This window comes from Anarrhichthys ocellatus, unplaced genomic scaffold, assembly GCF_004355925.1.
Source record: "Anarrhichthys ocellatus isolate YVR2014 unplaced genomic scaffold, GSC_Weel_1.0 scaffold27, whole genome shotgun sequence".
Classification (NCBI taxonomy): Eukaryota; Metazoa; Chordata; class Actinopteri; order Perciformes; family Anarhichadidae; genus Anarrhichthys; species Anarrhichthys ocellatus.
Genome location: NW_022280057.1, coordinates 400,471 through 420,117, shown reverse-complemented (window position 1 = coordinate 420,117; position 19,647 = coordinate 400,471). Strand labels below are relative to the sequence as shown.

The 19,647-nt window shown below is 41.5% G+C and overlaps 1 protein-coding gene across 4 annotated transcripts in view; it reads right to left on the bottom strand.

Annotated features, from left to right (window-relative positions):
• Positions 1-19,647, bottom strand: part of atp8a1 (ATPase phospholipid transporting 8A1) — a 92,782-nt gene that overhangs the window by 47,070 nt on the left and 26,065 nt on the right. The window contains exons 5-18 of one of the 4 annotated variants that reach the window (XM_031862722.1): positions 18,971-19,016; positions 18,711-18,751; positions 16,853-16,926; positions 15,400-15,469; positions 15,144-15,271; positions 14,137-14,248; positions 13,711-13,876; positions 13,349-13,354; positions 10,545-10,672; positions 9,705-9,782; positions 9,508-9,596; positions 6,896-6,940; positions 4,151-4,223; positions 466-571 (exon numbers count right to left, since the gene is read on the bottom strand). In XM_031862722.1, the coding sequence (XP_031718582.1) occupies positions 466-571; positions 4,151-4,223; positions 6,896-6,940; positions 9,508-9,596; positions 9,705-9,782; positions 10,545-10,672; positions 13,349-13,354; positions 13,711-13,876; positions 14,137-14,248; positions 15,144-15,271; positions 15,400-15,469; positions 16,853-16,926; positions 18,711-18,751; positions 18,971-19,016 (1,162 nt within the window). The remainder of the gene's footprint in view (positions 1-465; positions 572-4,150; positions 4,224-6,895; positions 6,941-9,507; positions 9,597-9,704; positions 9,783-10,544; positions 10,673-13,348; positions 13,355-13,710; positions 13,877-14,136; positions 14,249-15,143; positions 15,272-15,399; positions 15,470-16,852; positions 16,927-18,710; positions 18,752-18,970; positions 19,017-19,647) is intronic. The other 3 variants (XM_031862724.1, XM_031862723.1, XM_031862725.1) reach the window with 3 other exon arrangements.

Here is a 19,647-nt window from a genome sequence, read left to right as displayed (position 1 = left end):
TCATTTTCAGTTCAACTTGTGCCACCGAGCAGCAAAAAAAAAAAACAAAAAAAAAAAAACAGCTGCAGCAGTTTGGAATTGCAGATAAATGTGATGCTGAGCGCCATCTACAGGCAAGGAAAGCAACCGTTTCTGCAGAGTTGTTACTTGTGCCACCTTGAAGGCAATGAGCGTTGCAAGTGTAAGTGACAAGCCCTTTTGATGATGTGCTTCCAAAATATCGAGTCTTGATCACGACCTACTAAAGATTCACGAAGGATGACTTGTTTGCCATCCTGATTTCATTAATGTTTTTTGTTTTTCTCTTTTGAGCCCCCCCCCGACATCAGACAAAGTCTGGGCAATAAAAAAGGTCCCAAATGATACTGCGTGCACACACATCATACGATGGAATAATACCAGGGCAGCATACTGTAAATGCAGAATCTGTATTCCACTAGCTGTGTTGATGAAGGTGTAATTTACCTGGAGATGCAGCCTGGTAGGTTATTTCTCCATCTATGCGCTCAGGAACTGCAGTGTGACAGATGGCCATCATGGTCATGAAGTCCAGGATGACAGCAGCTGTAGGCTACAGAAAGTAGAAAAGGGCACTTTTGATTTCTAATGTTCTTTAATAAAAACTGTCACAACAAAACAGAAACAAAACAACTGGAAAGACATCGATGATACTGAAGGAAGAGAGAGCAAAGACGGAGAGTGCACAGTTTGACAGACTCAGAGATGACAAACACAACCTGCTACGACAGACAGTTATTGCATGTGTTGAGTGTGCAGCCATATTTTTACAGGCAGTATTTGTACTGTGTTTATATCGCATGATGTTTGCTAGATCAGGACGGTTCAGTTCAACCAATCCAGTCCAGCAAGTAGGCAACAAATCAAACAATAACTGTATGGGAACATTTCTAAATACCGTTTGACTTGCTCTACAGTCTACCATCTCCATTTAGTGTTGCAGAGTACCAAACCACAAACGCATGAAATGTGAAGCTCTCTGACCACTAAACATGCCATGTCATTATCGGTGTTGTCCATCAGGCTGGGGAGACACACTGAGTAGTTTCACGGGGTTTGCACACACACCGACAACCTTTTAGACAAATTGTGGACCACAAATCAATACTTTATTATTAGTAAAAAAGTGAACAGCTGAACAGATTGGGGCAACAAAATATTTCACTTTTTACGAAGCACAACTGGATTAGATTTAAGGCCACTTATCACGTTGTTGTTAATTCTGTAAAACAACTTTTGAAAACTCATATGACTGACTTAAAACCTCACTCCTCTGTTACAAATATGTTGTTGTGACATTCAGTAGTGAAAAAACAACAACTTTGGATTTGTCTGAAACAGATGTGGCTCCAGTATTCTCCAGTCAGGTCCGGCCGCACTAACGACTGCTGGTGGGATCCCACAGAGAGTCATGTACTCATGCATGTAATACAAACTTGCTCCAGTTAATAAAAAAAAAAAGGCCTAGCCTATAAACTGAGGGCATTTTATATTAATGAGGGGAAACGTATGACTAACTAGCCGAGGGCTACACTCGGACAGGCATCTGCCGAGGCTCCTGTCTAAGGCTGCAGGACCACCAGCTTCTAGTGAGGCAGAGATATCCGCTACCTTCAGGGCCACGCGGGGCCTGAATCATACAGCAAACAGTAATCAAGTAGCTGATTGTTGTTCAAAATTAGTTCAATAGCAGAATAAGATCACGGTATTATCTACCAGCTTTACGAACCAATGAACCTACAGTGACACAGATACTCTACAGCAGATGTAACAATACATGCTGTACGTTGTTGACTGCTTATTACACAAAAACATCTGCTGTTCTCTTCCCTTCTCAACAAAAAGCTCTGTACATGCACGCACACACACACACGGCATTGTTAAATTTGCTCCTTCTGTTGGCCATGGCAACTCTGATGAGAGATGTCTAACAGGGAACAAAGGAGAAAATGAATGGAGGGGGAGGGCAAATCAAAGGGCTTCTTGTAAATGAAAGTACACAGAGTCTATTACAGTCCAGGTGGCTGTGAGAGCCCCTCTGCCTCCTAGCAGCATGCTAATCTGGTCTGGGTTGACAGGTATCCTCTAAAGGACATGTCAGTGTGTGTGTGTGTGTGAGCCAGTAGAGTTTTAGACTGAGTAAGGACATTTTTTTGAAAGAAACGCATTTTGGCAACATTTGACTGTTTGCTGCTCCCCTTATGCTAAGCTAAACTAACCATTTGCTGGCTCCAGCTTTATATTTAACAGAAAAATATGAGAGTGGCATCTATGGTCTCATCCAACTATCAGCAAGAATACAAGTTAACTTACTGTATTTCCAAATGTGTGAAATTATTCCTTTGAGGTTAGGTTCATAGTCTAAAATAAGGGATGTATTATGTCAATGAGGGTCCTCACAAGCATAGACGTATAATTGTGCGTTTGCTATCCAGGGGGGTGGAGAGTACAGGGCACATTGTGAGCTTTGCTCTGATGGCACAATTAGAAGTGACAGCTAATACTGTGCTGCCAGCCATCGCCCCCACTGACTCCTGGGTAATCTGTGTCACGACAGCAGTGACGGACACTCATCACTTCAGACATGGCCAGTGTGTAAAAAAGTTGAAGGGTCAAGAGAAAATGAAGCAGAGCGCCCGGACGGACGAGCGAGTAAACAAACAAACACCAACGAAGGATGCTGAGGCTCTGCAGGCGGAGAACATGTCCAGTGACTCAAGAGAACATGAAAAACACCAGAGGGGATGTTTATTTTTGTCAGCACTGCCATCCCCCTCAACACTGTATCAACACTACTCCTACAAATAGCCTGCAGCGACACAAAAGTGTTGTTAATGATAAGGATCAGCAATGTTTAAGTAAGAAGCATCCTGACGGCCATGAGGACAAAGTGTTTGAACTGTGAGAACACAAGGTGCTAAATGAAATGTATCGTTTCATTTAGCATCTATGTGTCATACAAGAGTGAGGGGAAGCACTGATGGCTTGAAGGTTAATGTTTATCTTGTAGATTCAAAAGACAGTTCAACATTTTTAAAAGCACTCTCTGAGGAGATCAAAACCTCCCTCGTGTCTGTGCAGTAAATATGAAGATACAGCCAGCAGTCAGCTAGCTTAGCTTAGCACAAAGACTGAAAACAAGTGGAACCAGATAGCTGGTGACTTCATGGAATCTTGTCATCACTGCAAGACTACAGAGACTTCAGGAAGTTACTGCGTTTCACAAAATATTCCTTTAGTAGCAGCGCCATTGTTGAGCGTTAATCTCCAATAAATTTAAAAACATGACATTGCATTTTAATGCAAAATCATTACCAGATAGACGGTGTTTTTGAAACAGCGGTTGGTTATGCACTATAATTAGCAGCGGGCGCGGGGCTATCAATAAGAAACCAAAGCAGATCCTGGACAAACTCAATGTGTGGAGAGATTCTTCTGTCATAACAAAGCAAACATCACAGTGGGATTACTACTTTCCCTGGGCGGTGCTGCTCTACGTAATTAGATGTGACATTCTGCCTCCCCCACGCTGTTCTGCAGCTGAGTGACTCAACCAGCCAATCAATCACAGTTTTCACCCATTTCATTACCACAGGTGGCCTTTACTGCTCCCCAAACGCATGTAAAAGTCCATATTTTGAGACAAAGGCACAAATACTAAATATTTGATTTTCTTAAGTACTTTTTGGGGCAATCTTCACATCCATAAGTTCACACTAATAAAATCCCTCTACGGCAGTTCAGTTTCCTACAGTGAAAAAGCAAATAACCAGGTCTTCATCCTGTCAGACCGAGCAAATCGGGTTGTTTGCCTGCCTCAATAGCTATCCATCCCTCAGCACGATTTTAATCAAACTTTATGAAGGTTATTAAAGTGAATTCAGTCAATTTGTCCATCGAAACATTTGATTTTGATCCACACAAAACAAAAAAATCATACCATGAAACATCACGTCCTTTTCACCAGTTTTAGGACACACAATGACAAGTCTACCACATCACCAAGGTCCACTTAAAACGGCAAGAAAAGCTCAAACAACCACAGACAAATAGATTCAGAATTCCTCTCAGTCGTGTCCTAAACAGCAGCCTTCACTGTAGGCAAGTGGCGGGGAACCCTGACATTACTTACGTGATTACTTTGGAGGTTTTCCAGTAAGCTCGAGTCATTAAATCCCTCCTCTTCCGATGCGCGTGTGCTGTGGCTGGAAAGAAGAGAGAGAGAAGTCAGAAAGCCAGAACGCACTTTAATACTTGATACCACTGACAGCCCAACTGCAACATGTCGTCATTGATTAGTAAATAACATATAATCAATTTGCATCATCATCAGAGCATATTCTGACAACAACGCTTTTGACAAAAGGTGTTCACATAAAAGTACAACTTTCTACTTGCGTCTCATGACAATGATAAGCATGAGAAAAGTCTTTCTTATGAACCAACAGCAATAGTTAGCCTGCATAGAATACACTACGATTGTCTACCACTCTGCAGCCTGATGAGCACAAACACAGTATTCTTGCCACAACCGAAAGAAAAACTGCAACTAACGACTATAATGACTGTCAATTAGTCCGCTGACTTTTCTCTCAAGCTATATGAGACGTACACAAACTGTTTGTTTTATCTGACCAACAGAAAACCCAAACTAAAATATATGACAAGGAAAAGTATCAAATCTAAAGCTGGAACCAGTGGATGTTTAGCATGATGGAAACGCTTTTATCGATGATCAAAATAATCAACGGATCTTTTCAGCTCCATATAAAACGGATATTTGCTGAGAGTGGCACCACAAAACAGATCTCAAACTGGCAGCGACACAGCCAGTGTTGTGCAACAGTATTGACATTCGTTAACGAAAGTCTCAACCGCAATGCCGACAGAATGCAAGTGCTGTTTGGGATTCAGTCCATGCTCTCAGAAGCAGCACAAAGAAAACCCATTACTCACACACTAATCAAAGCAAAACCCTAAGAAATGACTGGAAACACAATTAGTCTCTCATACTTGTACCACAAATGCATTTCGTTGCTGGCAAGATGCAAAATAATTCAATATATTTCATTTCATTAGGAATATAGCAAAAGAGAAAAACATAATACAATCTTTCATCAACAGAAAAACATGCTGAGCTGCAAAAAACAAGAGTTTGGATTGCAGAGAAGACATTTTCATTGATAAAAAGGTAAAGATGTGTTTTATCCCTTCAATGGTGATTCTGTATGCAGCCACCAGCCGCTCTCTGGCTGCCCAGCAGGGATCAATTCACGATTCTGTGATGAATAGAGCCCGATAGATCAGGTAGACAGCAGCGTTGTCCATGGCACAGGGGCTTGATAGAAATGTTACTGAGGCCGCCATTAGCAACCATATGTCTTTCTAATCCCACAGGAAACACTCTTGGGGTTCCTAAGAGCCAAACAGCAAAACTCCCATCCACTGCGCCGCAAATTGAGGTTTTGGAGGAAAGAATTATGGGGAAAACACAGCGAAGCCATCGAACAGCAGGGCTGGAGTCAATATTGCGTTACACCTACGTAGATGCACTGGAGAAATGTATCACACTTGCAGGCTTTATGAAGATATATGTTCGAGATATATTTATATATTTCAAGAGCCTTTTGCAATTACGTGAAATAGAAAAAGATTCTGCAGAGACTGAAAAACTACAGTACCGTTGAAAGAAAATCTATGGAGTCATGAGTACTGTTTCTAACCCTTGGACAGGGGAGGAAGCCCGAAGATTTTCTCTACTGCAGCAGCAGCATAGTCCGCCATGCTGATCGTCTTGATGAAATGTCTGAGGCACGGGGCTCGGTGTGGAGGACGGTCAGCTATTGATTATCTGCCAGCACACAGAGTTCCTGTCACTATGGGAACAACGGTGCTGGCTGTTCACAGTCAATAGCCGGAGACCAATTCCTGTTTAAACCTTTTACACACATGCTCTCCTGGAAATAAATATTTCACAACTGACCTGCGTCAAGATGACAGTGTTTGACCCCATAATGCGATAGGCTCTGATTTAAATGAACCTCGGATGAAGACATATCCAGGTCTGCCTTTGTTTTGTTTGTTTTATATCTATCAATAGGCATTCATTCTTCCTTGTTCCTGCATCCTTAACCTATTTTGTGTACAAATAAAGTCTCTAACTCCGTTGTTTCAGTGAGAAAAATAAGCAGCAAAAAGAGTCATGCCCTCATGGAAGCTGGCAACTTCCTTTAAAGCAGCAAGATTCAACAATTCGGCATAATAGGCATAAACAAACAGGCCCCAATAATCCCCCATGCAAAATAGACGAGACACACCCATGCTGTTACTGCAGATCTCAACACTAGCAGATGGATCTCAGAAGGACTGTGAGTGTGTGTGTGTGTGTGTGTGAGAGAGAGAGAGAGAGAGAGAGAGAGAGAGAGAGAGAATAAGTAGGAGTGTATCTACCACCTCCAAATTTAGTTTGCTGTTAACCGGGGGAAAAGGAGAATGTGCTGCACAGCTTCAGCCTCAACACAACAGACACTAAAGGTTTGGGCTTTTCAAACTTGCTGAATGTACAAGTGCCTGTTGCGAAGCCACAAAACATCACCACTCAGAATTCAATAAGAATTCTTGTACAGTCAACACATAATAGAACATTTGTTGAAAGGCCGTTGTTTCACATCAACGGATATGCAAAGTGAATCAAGAGCCACAATCACATACAACACGTCCAAAGTGTACTCAACGTACAGAGAACAACAACAGCAACACGCACATTAAGGTATTGTGTTCAAAGTCACGATTTCCACAAGGCAAGGCAGCACTACTACATCACAGAAGCGAGGAGCGGAAGAAAAAACGACCACCATTTCACACAGTGTCATCTTACCAGTCGTCCTCTGCAAAACTACCCTCCTCAGCCTCAGGGACGTGGCTGTTGGAGAAAAGATTACCTTGTTGACATAGTCTATTGTTAACATGTTCTGTGAATGTACAGACGCCAGGATTGGATTAAAGATGGGTTTGTATATGGGTTGGCAGGTGTTAGAGTATGATAGGTCAGATGCCGGGAAGGACAGTAGCTGTTGTAGTTAGGTGGTGAGCAGTGATCATAGCAGGTCCTCTATTCATTTGGAAACTCTCATGTCGGTATGCTAGGAGCCGGTTAGCTTAGCACAAAGAGGGGGAAACTACAGCTGCAACCGAATGTGCAGTTGAACAGCTAAATGTGAGCAGTCTGTGTATATTTTCAAGGCCACCAAAGAACGCTGCCATAAAGACAACAATGTTTGAAACTAAACGTGGTCAGAGAGCACACTGCTCTAAAATGAGGCAACAAATTATTTTGACATCTCTGCTCTGGCAGACTGACTGCAGCGCAGCGTTTTGTTAACTGTACGGAGTGGAGCCGACCAGACGACATGCTCCACTGAACACCACGGCTTGATTCATGCTGTGAGCCTGTTCACTCTTGCACCTTTAGTGGGGCAACATTTTGGTTATCTGCATTAACAACAAACCAATCCGTCTGCATACGGGCTGATGTACTGTATTAGACGAATGTAACAACTGTATCCAGTGTACATGTCAACTGGGTTACACTTTACAATCACAAATCGCTTCTTCAAAAGAAAATCAAAACATATTTTCTGTTATTTTTGTCAGTTAAGTACATTTAAAACAAACATGTTTTCACTCAACTCCAAACTAATAACACCCTGGAGGATTCTGGGAGCCTTTCTAGCCTAAACAATATCTCTCCTTAAGATTTGGACTCCAATCCCGTGGAATTAATTAATGTCTACACCCTTGGGGTCGGCTTTATTAATTACAGCAGCGCTTAATTTATGGGGAGGAACACATGCAGGCGGCGGTCTCAGGGCGGACTTTGTGTGTGTGTGCTGGCACCAAATTACAAGTCACTCCACAGAGAAAGTGCTATTTATGCGCATTAGTATTAAAATATGAAATGTTAAATCCTCATTTTTACTCAAATTATTTATTTATTTGCACAAGAACATACGACTACATCCTGAATTAATCACATATTTAGAATTCTGTCCTTGTGAATCAAGTGAATTAAAATCAGTGCTGGAGAAGCATTGAAGTCTTTTAATTCCAGAGTTGGAGACATGTTACTGACAGAGAATTTAGAGTTGAATTGAATTGCCTCACAACTACTATGATCCATACTTCATGATAAACATGAGACATCAGACTGGATGCTATTGTCTAGTGAATTAAAATACAAAACAATGACCTGCACTGTAAACAGTTTTAGATTCTAAGCCTCTCAACTCTTATTTTGGTAACCCAGAAGAAGAGGAAGAGCAGGCTAAATTATGGCATCGTCAGAACAGCCCAGCCTCATTAGAACCTGCCTTTTTATTTCGCTCCTGCTATGAAACACTCATCCATATTTATCAGCTGCATAAGAGGGAGTCCTCGTTTCAGAGAATCAAAGGAAAACATCTCTAGTTGGGATGAAGGAGAGAGACTGCTGCCAAACGTCAGCCTTTGCAGGGAGGAGTGTCTGTCCCTGATGACCAGCAGGCTTGATCCAATTAGATAACCAGAAAAAAGGCAGAGAAAAAGAAAAGGACAATCTGGAGCCCAAAAACACCCCTAAAATAACAACCGTTTAAAAATAAAATATATATGTCAGCAATGATCCTGTAGGTATCACATCATCAACATGATGTACTTAAAGTGACTTTATGTTTGTGACCCGGGGATAGACAATGAGACGTCTGGGCTAGCAGTCATATCATAATGAGAGTTTTGGGACAGAAAACTCCAGATAAAATACTCTCTTTTGTCCTTCAGTCTGCACTCCATCAATCAAGCTTTTATAATTGAATCCTAATGGGATTAATCATGTACTGTCACGCCTGCACTTGCTTTGGTTCTGTGAAGATCTGCTCTCCCACTTGTTTTGCATCCACTGAGGCTAATTATCTATGCACTAAAATGAAATGAGAGTATATTCAGGGGAAATAACATTAAGTGCTGATTTAATGAAATGTTAAAATATAATACAATATGCTTTTATGGCAGTGGAGCCGAGGGACAAAGTTAATTCATGTGGACGGCGAATTCTGACTAAACCCCTACATTTACAAGAAGATACTGTAAGCTGCAAATATTCTCGTGTCTGACTTGCATCAAGCTTTGGACCTTGTAGGGAAAATAGTGACATTTATTTCCAGTTTTCCAAAACACATGACCTCCAACATGACAAACGATGGACATAAGCCTACGAAGTAGAGAGTAAAGTGCCTTTGCTTGCAAATGTCTGTCCGCCTTTTATTTATAGTTCATGTTGAGCGGAGCACCGATGCAGCTGCTAATGAGAAGGCGAGGGAGGAGAGAGAGAGAGAGACGCCAGCTGTACTGTGATGCACACTCTGCATTTAATGAAGGTGATGGGGGAAGCAACGGTAGAGGATGCAACGAGGGGAGGAGGGAAAATCAAAAAGTGTGAGCGAAGCGGAACGTTACCCATAGGCCACACCAGCGACGGTGCACTTCTTGAACTGCATCACGTTGCAGGTCAGGGTTCCCGTCTTATCAGAGAAAATGTATTTCACCTGTATGGGTAGAGTCAGGATGGGTAAACATGTAATTCTAAAGCAGAGATATACCCTTTAAGTAAGCATTAGCATAATGTAAGGTAGTATTTGAGCAGCGTAGTTTACCTGGCCGAGTTCTTCATTCAGGTTGGAGGTGCGAGCCATGGCAGGTGTGTTTGTGGGCTCATAGAGCATATCGGTGTCCTGAAACCAATAACAGAGAACTGGAAGCGTAAATTCACTAAAGACAACATCTTTGGTAACAAAACAAATTAAACTTTATAGCAGCAGTGAAATTAAAAATCCACTCTTTTTCCTCTCTAGAAAACACTGAACCAACTGGGGCTGCTGAAAGAGAAGCCAGCTGAGAGCTGCCCTAAATGTTGCTCAATATTCCTTGCTAGGATTTTCATTTAAAATTTAATGAATAAAAAGAGCTCAGAATAACTTCAGGCAAAAAAAACAAAAAAAAAAAAAAAAACTGTATGTTTGGTAAGCTGAGATAGTTGGTGGGGTTGACCTAGTTGCGAAACATACAAGAATAAAATATTGTAGGTGCTCACTCAGATATTTCACGTCAGTAAGGTTTCTGACTGTTTCGGCGGTTTTTACACATTTCAATATGTTGTGTTTTCATAAAAAAAAAGAAGCTACAAACACCTTAGAAAGGTGATATGGCGAATGTGTTAGCAAACAGTGGCTTCTTTACACATCGAGCAGACAGAGCAACGTTGGCATTGATTTGGAGTCATGTTTGTGCAAACCTGATCACCTAAGTTCAATATTCACTCTGTTTTTAGCTCCGATTTGGTCTCGCTCCTGACGGAACTACAGTACGTCTGCTTTTGGAATACATGCAAACATTGAGACATGCATTTAAAACTTAATTTCCTCTCTGAAGTCCCACCTGTTTAGGAAATACTGCTTCTATCCGTTAGTTTAGTTCAGTAAATTGCTTCAACTCACCCAGTTGATGAAAAAGGCTTGGATGAACTTGATAACCTCCAGGGTGACAAGGAGACTGATGGGGATCAGGTTGTTGAACAGGATGATGAAGGTGAGGAAGTTGAGGCCAAAGTTAGCCGCTCCACCATCTAATCAGGGGACGAGTTTTGGACAGAAGGAAGTGATACAAAGGAGACTCATCAGTGCTGGTTCATAAATATCCGTTTGTTAAATGAAAATGCCCAAAGCTACTTCCAGCCAATGATCAACTTTATCCCAATCCAGAGAATGTTTTGGGCTAACGTCGCGCATTAGCTGGAATTAACCATTTCTTCCACCCAACCTCATCCTCTTACGACTCAACTGATTAACAGTCCAATTTAATGTCCCAAAGATTCAAAGTAGCGAACAGGGACTGAAGTATCTTGGATGTCATTAGTGTCACAGCAGCAGCCTTGGCATCCAGCATGATCCAGGCAATGAATTCCACAAAGCACTATGCAAAATGGTGCTGGTGCTGGTGCTGGTCCCCCCCCCCCCGAAGCCCCAAACAATTGGCAAGGATCAACATGTAACCCCACTGACATCAAACATGAAAACAGGAGGGATGTGATTTACCTTTCCTCAGCTTGCAGGAGGTGCAAATGTTACCTTCCTTAACCCAAGCCTTGATCTTAGCATTGCGGTTGAGAGGGACAGCCCTTCCCCATGACAGAACGATTGCAAAAACAAAAACTGGATGGCAGAATGGAAGCTACTGCTACTGGTACAACACATACAGGAGGGAATACATTTTTTTCAGAAGTGGGGGGAAGACAAACGTATTGGATGCTCTCAAGACAAAGGAGGGAGATTCAGTCCATAGCACATTCTCAACCAACAAGGAGTGGAAAAGAGGGGGTGGATTATGCCAGCGAAAAAGTTTGGGTATTAATGATGATCACTACGTCACCTCATTTCTAGTAGCCAGCTTGTTATGTGATGTTAAGCAAGTTTCCTGCTATCAGATGAGACAGGGCTACTGTGATGGATCAGTGGAGAGTCACTAAAAAAATAAAAATAAAACCATAGCAAACCAGGACATGCACCAGTCACACAAGTGCAAAAGTACACCAGATGCCTTCTCTTAAATATACGTCACTGTAATGTAGGAGCAATATGAATACAAGATGTTCTAACCGAGCATCATAAAAGTATCTTTTATGATTAATCCAAAGCAAGTTGTTGCAGGAGTTGGACTGTAAATTGTTTAACAGTTATATTTTGTTTGGTGTGGCACATATACATTACAGTGAGAAGACCACACCTCCTCGACATTATGCTCAAAAGCAGAAGAGGGACCAAAGAAAAAAAACATTATCATGCCGTCAGATAACACATCAGCAGTTTACTAACAGAGGTAGTCAGCAGAAAGTCAATGATATGGTGATAAATGCACAGCTACCTACAGAAACTGACTGAGTAAACAGTAGCAGGTGGCATGAATGCATAACAAATGACAACTTTTGCGCTCAATCTGCATTAAGTGAAGTTGTCAGAATGTATAGGCTTAATGCCGGGGATGACCTGCGTCAGCACTCTGCAGCGGGTCAAAGTCAAATGAATTACTCAACAGGCATGCATAATCGCAGGCCTCTGTGACGTACACCCTGTGTGAAGCGAAGCGGGCTAACATTGACTCGTCTGTTCCTTTCTGCATTTAACTTCCGAATGTTGGTAAGTGAGTGAAATTACCATAATTTAGGAAAATATAGTCGTGCAAGTAAACAGAATGTTTAAGATTTGACAATCTCCCCACCTCTCTCTTTTGTCACTGGTTGGATAATATGCACTGGACAGAGTCTCAACAACTCCTTATGGAAGTACAATCAGTCTCAAGATGGACGTCTGCCTTATGACTTACACTCCCCTTATCAGTGTGTTATGGGGTCTTTTAGATGTGGGTTTTAATGCCACTGACGGCAACGTTGAAACCCTTTTAAAACCAATCGAAGCCAATGCAACATTTCCTAAAAAGGGACAGTGTAAGTCGTAGTGCAAGCTTAGTTTGACCAGGGCACAACCTCTCCTACAAAGGCCTATCAGGGTACAGAGTAATGGCCGGCGTGTCACGATAATCACTTTGCATACCAGGTTCAGAGCTTCATCACAACAGACCAACAGCCACGGCAAAAGAGCAGACAATATTTTTTTGTGTCGCATTAATGTCTGTAATTGTACCTCAACATTATCTATACGGGCTTGAGAACACGTGTAAATAACTAAATGGGTTTTCACCTTTTCCCCTCCCTCCCCTTCCCTCTCCGTCTGTCCTGTGAAAAGAAGGCGGCAGAGGCATTTAGAAAATGTCAGCTCTTGCCCCTCGGGTTGCGCCACATGTTGTGTTCGAGCAATGAACACGTACAAGCTTCCTGCTATGAAAAGCTTCCTGAGTGCAACCTCATCTCCCCGGCAGTCAAAGCAAATGCTGCTATTCATTTATTGTAAAGAATTGAGGGTACAAAAAAAAAATAAGATGAGGGTCTGAAAGCTTGGGAACTGCAAAGTGTTTAACGTGGCACAAAGAAAAATGGAGTAAAAGTGAGACACTGTGTGCATCAGGCACTGAAAATAACTAGACGAAAGTATAAGAGAGCTGGAGGGGAAAAACCTATTGTTGGATCCCTGGTATGTGCTTGTCCATGGCATGGGCCCATACAAAGTAGGGCAACCATATAGGGGGCGAGGGTAGGGGGCTTCATTTGCTTAGCAAAGGCAGAGCTTCAGTAAAGGGTTAGTAAGGGAAGGTCATTCACGGATGGCCAAGGCTTTTAAATGGTTGTTACCTGGAGCTGTTAAAAAAACGACAACAAAGAAAACAACAAAATCAAACAGAACATTAGAAAGGAACAAAAAAGTACAGCAGCGCAGTGATATTCAACCATTTCTTTTTTTCACTCAAACTCATTCACAACACATCTATGCATGTCACAGCTTTCTTTTCTCAGTTAACAGGGAATTCACTTATTCCCACATTGCCACATATTTCACTTGTAATGCGAAACATAGTTTAACTGAGGCAACATAAAAACGACACAACACATACCAGCATTTAGGAACTTAAAATGACAAAGAAATAAGCTGATATGGACAAGTGAGACAAAATATGTGGAATAAGAGGTGCAGCGTGGGCTGTTGAGACTCTTACAGTTGAGATCCATGTACCAGGCATCATTGCCGTACTGGTACTTCCAGATGGTTTGGCCAATAGAGCAGACCAGAGAGATGGCCAGCAGGCAGCCAAAGAGCACGAGGATCTGAAAGTTGGTGATACGCTCCACGTTGGACAGCTTCAGAGGAGGCCGAGTGGAATTCTGGGTAACAGAGGACAAGATAGTTGTGGTAAACCAAAAAATGAAGAAGTATAACGAAAGGTGATGCTCTCTATCTGTGCTCTTAACAACAGCAAGATAAAGCATGATCAGGGTAACTCAACTTTTGTAACAAGCTGCTTAAGAGCATGAAATGTCTTAAATATGGTATATTTGTTTACTTACCTGTTCAATAGACTGAGCTTTTTCTTTTAACTTAACAGTAAATAAAACCCTCCCAATATTTTGGAAATATGCTTTACCTGCATGAGCTTTGTGTCATGTCCAGTGTAGACCACCACACCATGCACCCACTGAGTGTTCCTCAGCTGGGCTCCTCTCAGAAGGATCTGGTCTGGACCCAGTGGTGCTGTACTGTAGTAAGAAACATCACTGCCATGAGAATGTTCTTCATACAGAACAACAGGCTAACATGGTGTCTCACAAGTTGGTCAAATAGGTTTTTGTTAAGGAAGCCTTTGGTTGATAGAAATAGCTGACTCAATGAGGGTTGACCTTACTCTCAATCACTGATTTTACATTAACCAGTTTGATTCCTGATTGATAAACATGTCAATACTAACAATAACCATGATTCAATATTACAACACTAAATAAGCTTTCCTGACAGACATTCCATAACAAAAGCTAGAATATTAGTATTTTGTGATGCTATGAAAGACCTTTTCACATAAATATCTATAAAAACACAGCCAGTATTAAATTGGCCTCTAAGTACAACTGAATAAACTCAGTTATAAATCAGATAATACATGTGCATGTACTTTTTAATAGTAAACAGTCCTGAAACCAGTTGTAACAGTGGTGTTTAAACTGACATGCATCCAAGCCTTAAGGAAGTGATGTCTTAAGTTGTGTGCTGACGAAACTGAATAATGGATAAAAGTCTTTACTTGTGAAAAGATTTCCATCAAAATGAAAATACAGCCCATCAAACTACACACCCACCAAAAGCTAAGCTCTCCTTATTCAGGAGGGCTGTATCGTCCCAAACTCAGAGAATCAAGCCATGATATCATAAAAGCAGGCATACAGCCTATAATGCACTTTCTCTACAATGGCAAAGCTTCCAAACAAATCTCTCATTCAATTTAACTGAGGCAGGTGCTTCCATTTATTCAGGAGAAAGATTAAATAATCCCTAAAACCTCATAATGCACTGATACTGGCTCTGCTCCTGGCTAATGGGCTATCGAGTCTGTAAAGGAGGGGCAGAGCCCCAGGCGTGGAGCTCCGCGACTGAGCCCACCTGTGTCCATCCAGGCGGATGTTCCCAACAAACTCGTACAGATGGCGGTTTGGGCTCTCGCACTCCATCCGCCCGGAGAGCCGCACCAGGCTGTCGATGTCCTTTATGTCTGCGGTGATCTGGAGACCCTGTTGATGTCATTACAGCAACATTATAGCAGTGATTCCATTGTTGTTGTTTTTATCAATTTGTGTTGAAGACCTGCAGAAGATTTCTCTTAGTTCACATTGTATAGACAGTAACTAAAGACAATCACCTGTCTGATTTTCAGGTTTGTTTCTCCATCCAAGTTAGATGTTTCGATGTAGCACATACCCTGTGGTTCACTGTAGTGGAGGGAGAGGATTTAGAGACTTGGAAGCAGTAAAATAATATGACAACTGCTATTCATTCATATATTACAGTACATTACCTCAACTGTTCATTATTTTATATGATTATAATTTGAAATAATATACCAATAAGCAAAGTACTGATCATTTAACAATAATAAAATATCACTTTTAATGTAAATTTTGGGTCTAAAACTAAGTATTATTATTAAATAAGGTTCTTACAAAACAATTATGTGCGACTAGATCCCTGCAAACGACGATGCTGCACGTTGGCCTAAAGGCCAATCAGAAACAGAATAAAACTACAACGTTTTACTGAGTGGAAGTTACCCACTTAACGTACAGTTAATGTCCCTGAGAGAGACGTAACAGAGTTTAACCGTCTAAAATACAGAGCAAAGGGACAGGGGGGGTGGAGAGGGAGAAACCACACAGAGAACAGGGATGTCTGAGCGAGCAGGCATGCCGAGCACAACAAACTCGGACAAACGGGCCTCTGACAGACTCTGGGCACGGGGACAGAGAGTGAGCGCATGACGCTGCTTGAGGTGAGCCGGGTCGCTGTTAGCTACTCTTTTCATGGAGTGATGTACTCACACTGACGGCTGGTTCCAAACAGTCACGGGGCGGAAGGGAAAATCAAAAAGATATCTGGGCACTGAAGTCCAACTACAATTAATGAGAGGTTTGGAATCAGCTGCAGTTAGCCATCACACGAGAGTTTTGTTTTACGGAAAGCGATGGCCAGGAAGTGAATACTTAAACTTGTGGTTATTCATAAAAGAGCAAAATACTTAAGTTTGATCCAATGTTAGCAAAACTATAATTCCAAGATGCTTTTCAACTTGACATCTTGGAATGTGACTGCATGCAAACTGACACATATTAAATGAAATTGTTGCATTCAGGGTGCCAAACGAGCCATGCAGAGGGCAGAAATGTTGGGAATAAATTCACACCCAACAAGAACATATCTCAAAGAAGGAGCGTGTGCTCCTGTGCTGTATGTAATACATGATGTCTCCATTCACTCTGAGCAGCGTGAGATGTTTCAGTCAAACTTTGAAAAGGGTCTATTGGACAAGTTATGGTGTAAGACAGAATACCACATAATACAATGACCGCTATTATGGCTCCAAACCGTAATGTAGGAAGAAAAGAAAGGGACCTGGTTTCATTGACTGCGGCACTGTGACAATATCTGGTTGTTGCCAGTAATCACAGGCCCCTTCCTTCATTAAGACTGTAAAATAAACTATTTATTATTTGTGACAGGAGTGAGAGAAGAGCTAAAATGTCTCGTCCCAGTTGGTACAAACACAGCCCCTATCTCTCCCATCGCTGTTTGTTCGGTAGTGTTCCTTGTTTCCTGACCTGGACGACAGTATCACGAGGTCAGCCGGGAGGTGGTCCCCATTAGCAGCTCTGACTACTTCCCCAACAGCCACCTGATATTACCAACCACACACCAGCAGGGGGCGAGAGAGGAGGTGTGGCAGTTGATCGCAGGGGGGGGGGGGGGGGGGGGAGAAGCGGAGGTGACGAGGTAAAGAAAAAAAGAAAAAGGAAGGGACGGAGAGGATTAAAAAAATAGACAGACGGACAGACAAACAGCAAACACATAAGGGGAGAGAGAAGAAGAGCAAAATGATCAGTCCTGTGTGGTCAGAGGGTGCGGCTGGTCATCTGTTCCCTTTTTCACAAAAACATTTAGAAAAACATGATGCGGTAAAGTTGATGATAAAATTACTCAGAGATGTTACGTTTTTAATTTAAAAAATTTATATTCACAACAAAAATGTGGGAAGTCCCCACTGTCCCATCTAACCATCACTTCTTTAAGGAGAGCAAGAAGAAGAAAGAAGAGAGAAAATTCCACAGAGTCAGGCAGCAGGGTGGACTCCTATACTAGTTACTGCTGTGCACCGCCTATAAAACAGCACAAAACACGAGTTCTACATCAGGAGCAAAGATGCACAGCCGGTGAGGAAAAAGGACATTAAAGCAGTAAACATAGTGCAGAAACAGCTGGAGTCTTCCTTCTGTTACTACTGAACTTTGCATTCAGCAGCTTCAGAAGAAAGAAAAAAAAACACACATCTAATTATGAGAAAACAAGGATAAATTAGCAATCATCAAATGTTTTGTCTTCTGTAGTATAAACAAAATATATTACAGCTGAAAAAATAAGGATTACATAAAATGCATGAACCATAACAAAACAATTCTGCTGCCAAAACCATGGATACTGACATTGATGACATACTGACATTAATAATAGTGATCTAGGTATATTTGGCAAAAATATACCTAGATGCCCTGAAAGAGTTTAGAGTTAAAAGAGTTTGGAGAACAAGTAGAAATGTTTGAGAGAAGCCGCTTTTACAATATGCATGATGAAGATGTAAAACGCATCAATTATTTAAAGATGGCCTTTTTAGAGAGGATTTCTGTGTATAAAGGGGAGGGACATACACATACCAGCAAGAAACACAGTGATTGTCTCTGCATGAACCAAGTCAATGTGTGAATCAAATACTTTGTTAAACAATATCTTAGTCACAGAAACTCTGGGCCATCACATTACTTTGATGCAGGAAATATCTATTTAATAGTCAGTTAATTTTAATTGAATCTTATCTTGCGTACTTCCCTCCCTTCAACATATATCATGCACTGCCACATATATTGATTTATTTTAGCATCTTGTTGTGGCATGTATTGTGTCTTAAATATGTGATGCAATTGATTTTCCTGCAATTTCTTTTCTGGCTCATATCCCAAGTGCAGAAAGAAAGATTCATCTTTGACTGCACTGCCACATGCTGAATGTACCTCTAATGGATGAGTGAATATTTCAAATGACCAAACGGTCTATATCCAAGTTATTTCTGCACTCCCTGGTGTTTTATCTGCTTTTAGAGAAAATGTTCCAGCCACAGTAACAAAACAGTTTCATTTTGAGGAAGCCTCTCTTTGTCCTCCAGCTTTGCCTTCTAATGACCGTCCACATGGAAACGCTGGATTAATTAGCAACCAGATACTAGAGGGGTCAGGGGGTGTACGCGTGTGTGTGTGTGTGTGTGTGTGTGTGTGTGTGTGTGTGTGTGTGTGTGTGTGTGTGTGTACAGAATGTGAGAGATTTCTCCAATTTACAACAGCACCAAAGATGGTGAAATCTGCTCAAGTTGAATAAAATGTGAGCTGGTGGAAATGACCATTAGTGACATACCTTCTCCCAGTGAACAATCTCCCAGGCACCGTTCCTCAGTACTGTGGCGAGAAATGAGTCATGGAAATAGTTACAGCGAGAGAGAAAGAGGAAGTAAAAAAGACAAAAAAAATAGGAGCCATATTACAATGCAGCCATCGGCTTTATAAGGCTTACTTGCTATGCAAATACTTCTACACAAAATAGTATGTTTTCTAGTCAAACCATCAACACGTTGGCTTTCCTATTCAAAAACCTGAAGAAGAAATGATTTTCTGTACCTTGACATTCCTTTTTGTTGACAACACCGTCAGCATTGTGGCGTTTCTGTAGGGCAGAAAAAACAAAGCTATTATCCTCTGAATATACGTTAATTAAAAAGTAACGACAAACAAATAAGGGAGAAAATAAAGTTATTATTAGATAAACTATGCTAGATTACAAAAGCCTCAAATTCTGTGATTTTATAGGAGGAAGTGGCCCGAAGAGGCTGACGCTGTAAAGCACCACTCACTAGCTCCAGTGAGAGAGAGGGAGATGGATTTATCAAAGTCGGCATTTACAAGCTGAAGAAAGAGTTTACGTGTGTATTCTCACTACGACGACACAGACTCATATAATGCAGCATGGTATTTGAGTAATGTCTACGCCCCCTATAGAACCATGACAGCATAGAGTTTTTGCAGTGGTGGCCCCAATAAAAATCCAATAATCTTTGTAATGTTGATGATTTACTCAACCCTTTGTAACAGCGTACACAGAGAAAAAAAGACAGTAAGCACATACAGCAGGCACTGGACCGAGCAGAGACATTACTGCAAAAAGTCAAAACTGCAGTGTTCTTCTCTTACTGTGGCTGTTTAATCAGATCTCCCACAGGAAAATACAGCACTAACAAACATTTACAAATATGTGTGTGTGTGTGTGTGTGTGTGTGTGTGTGTGTGTGTGTGTGTGT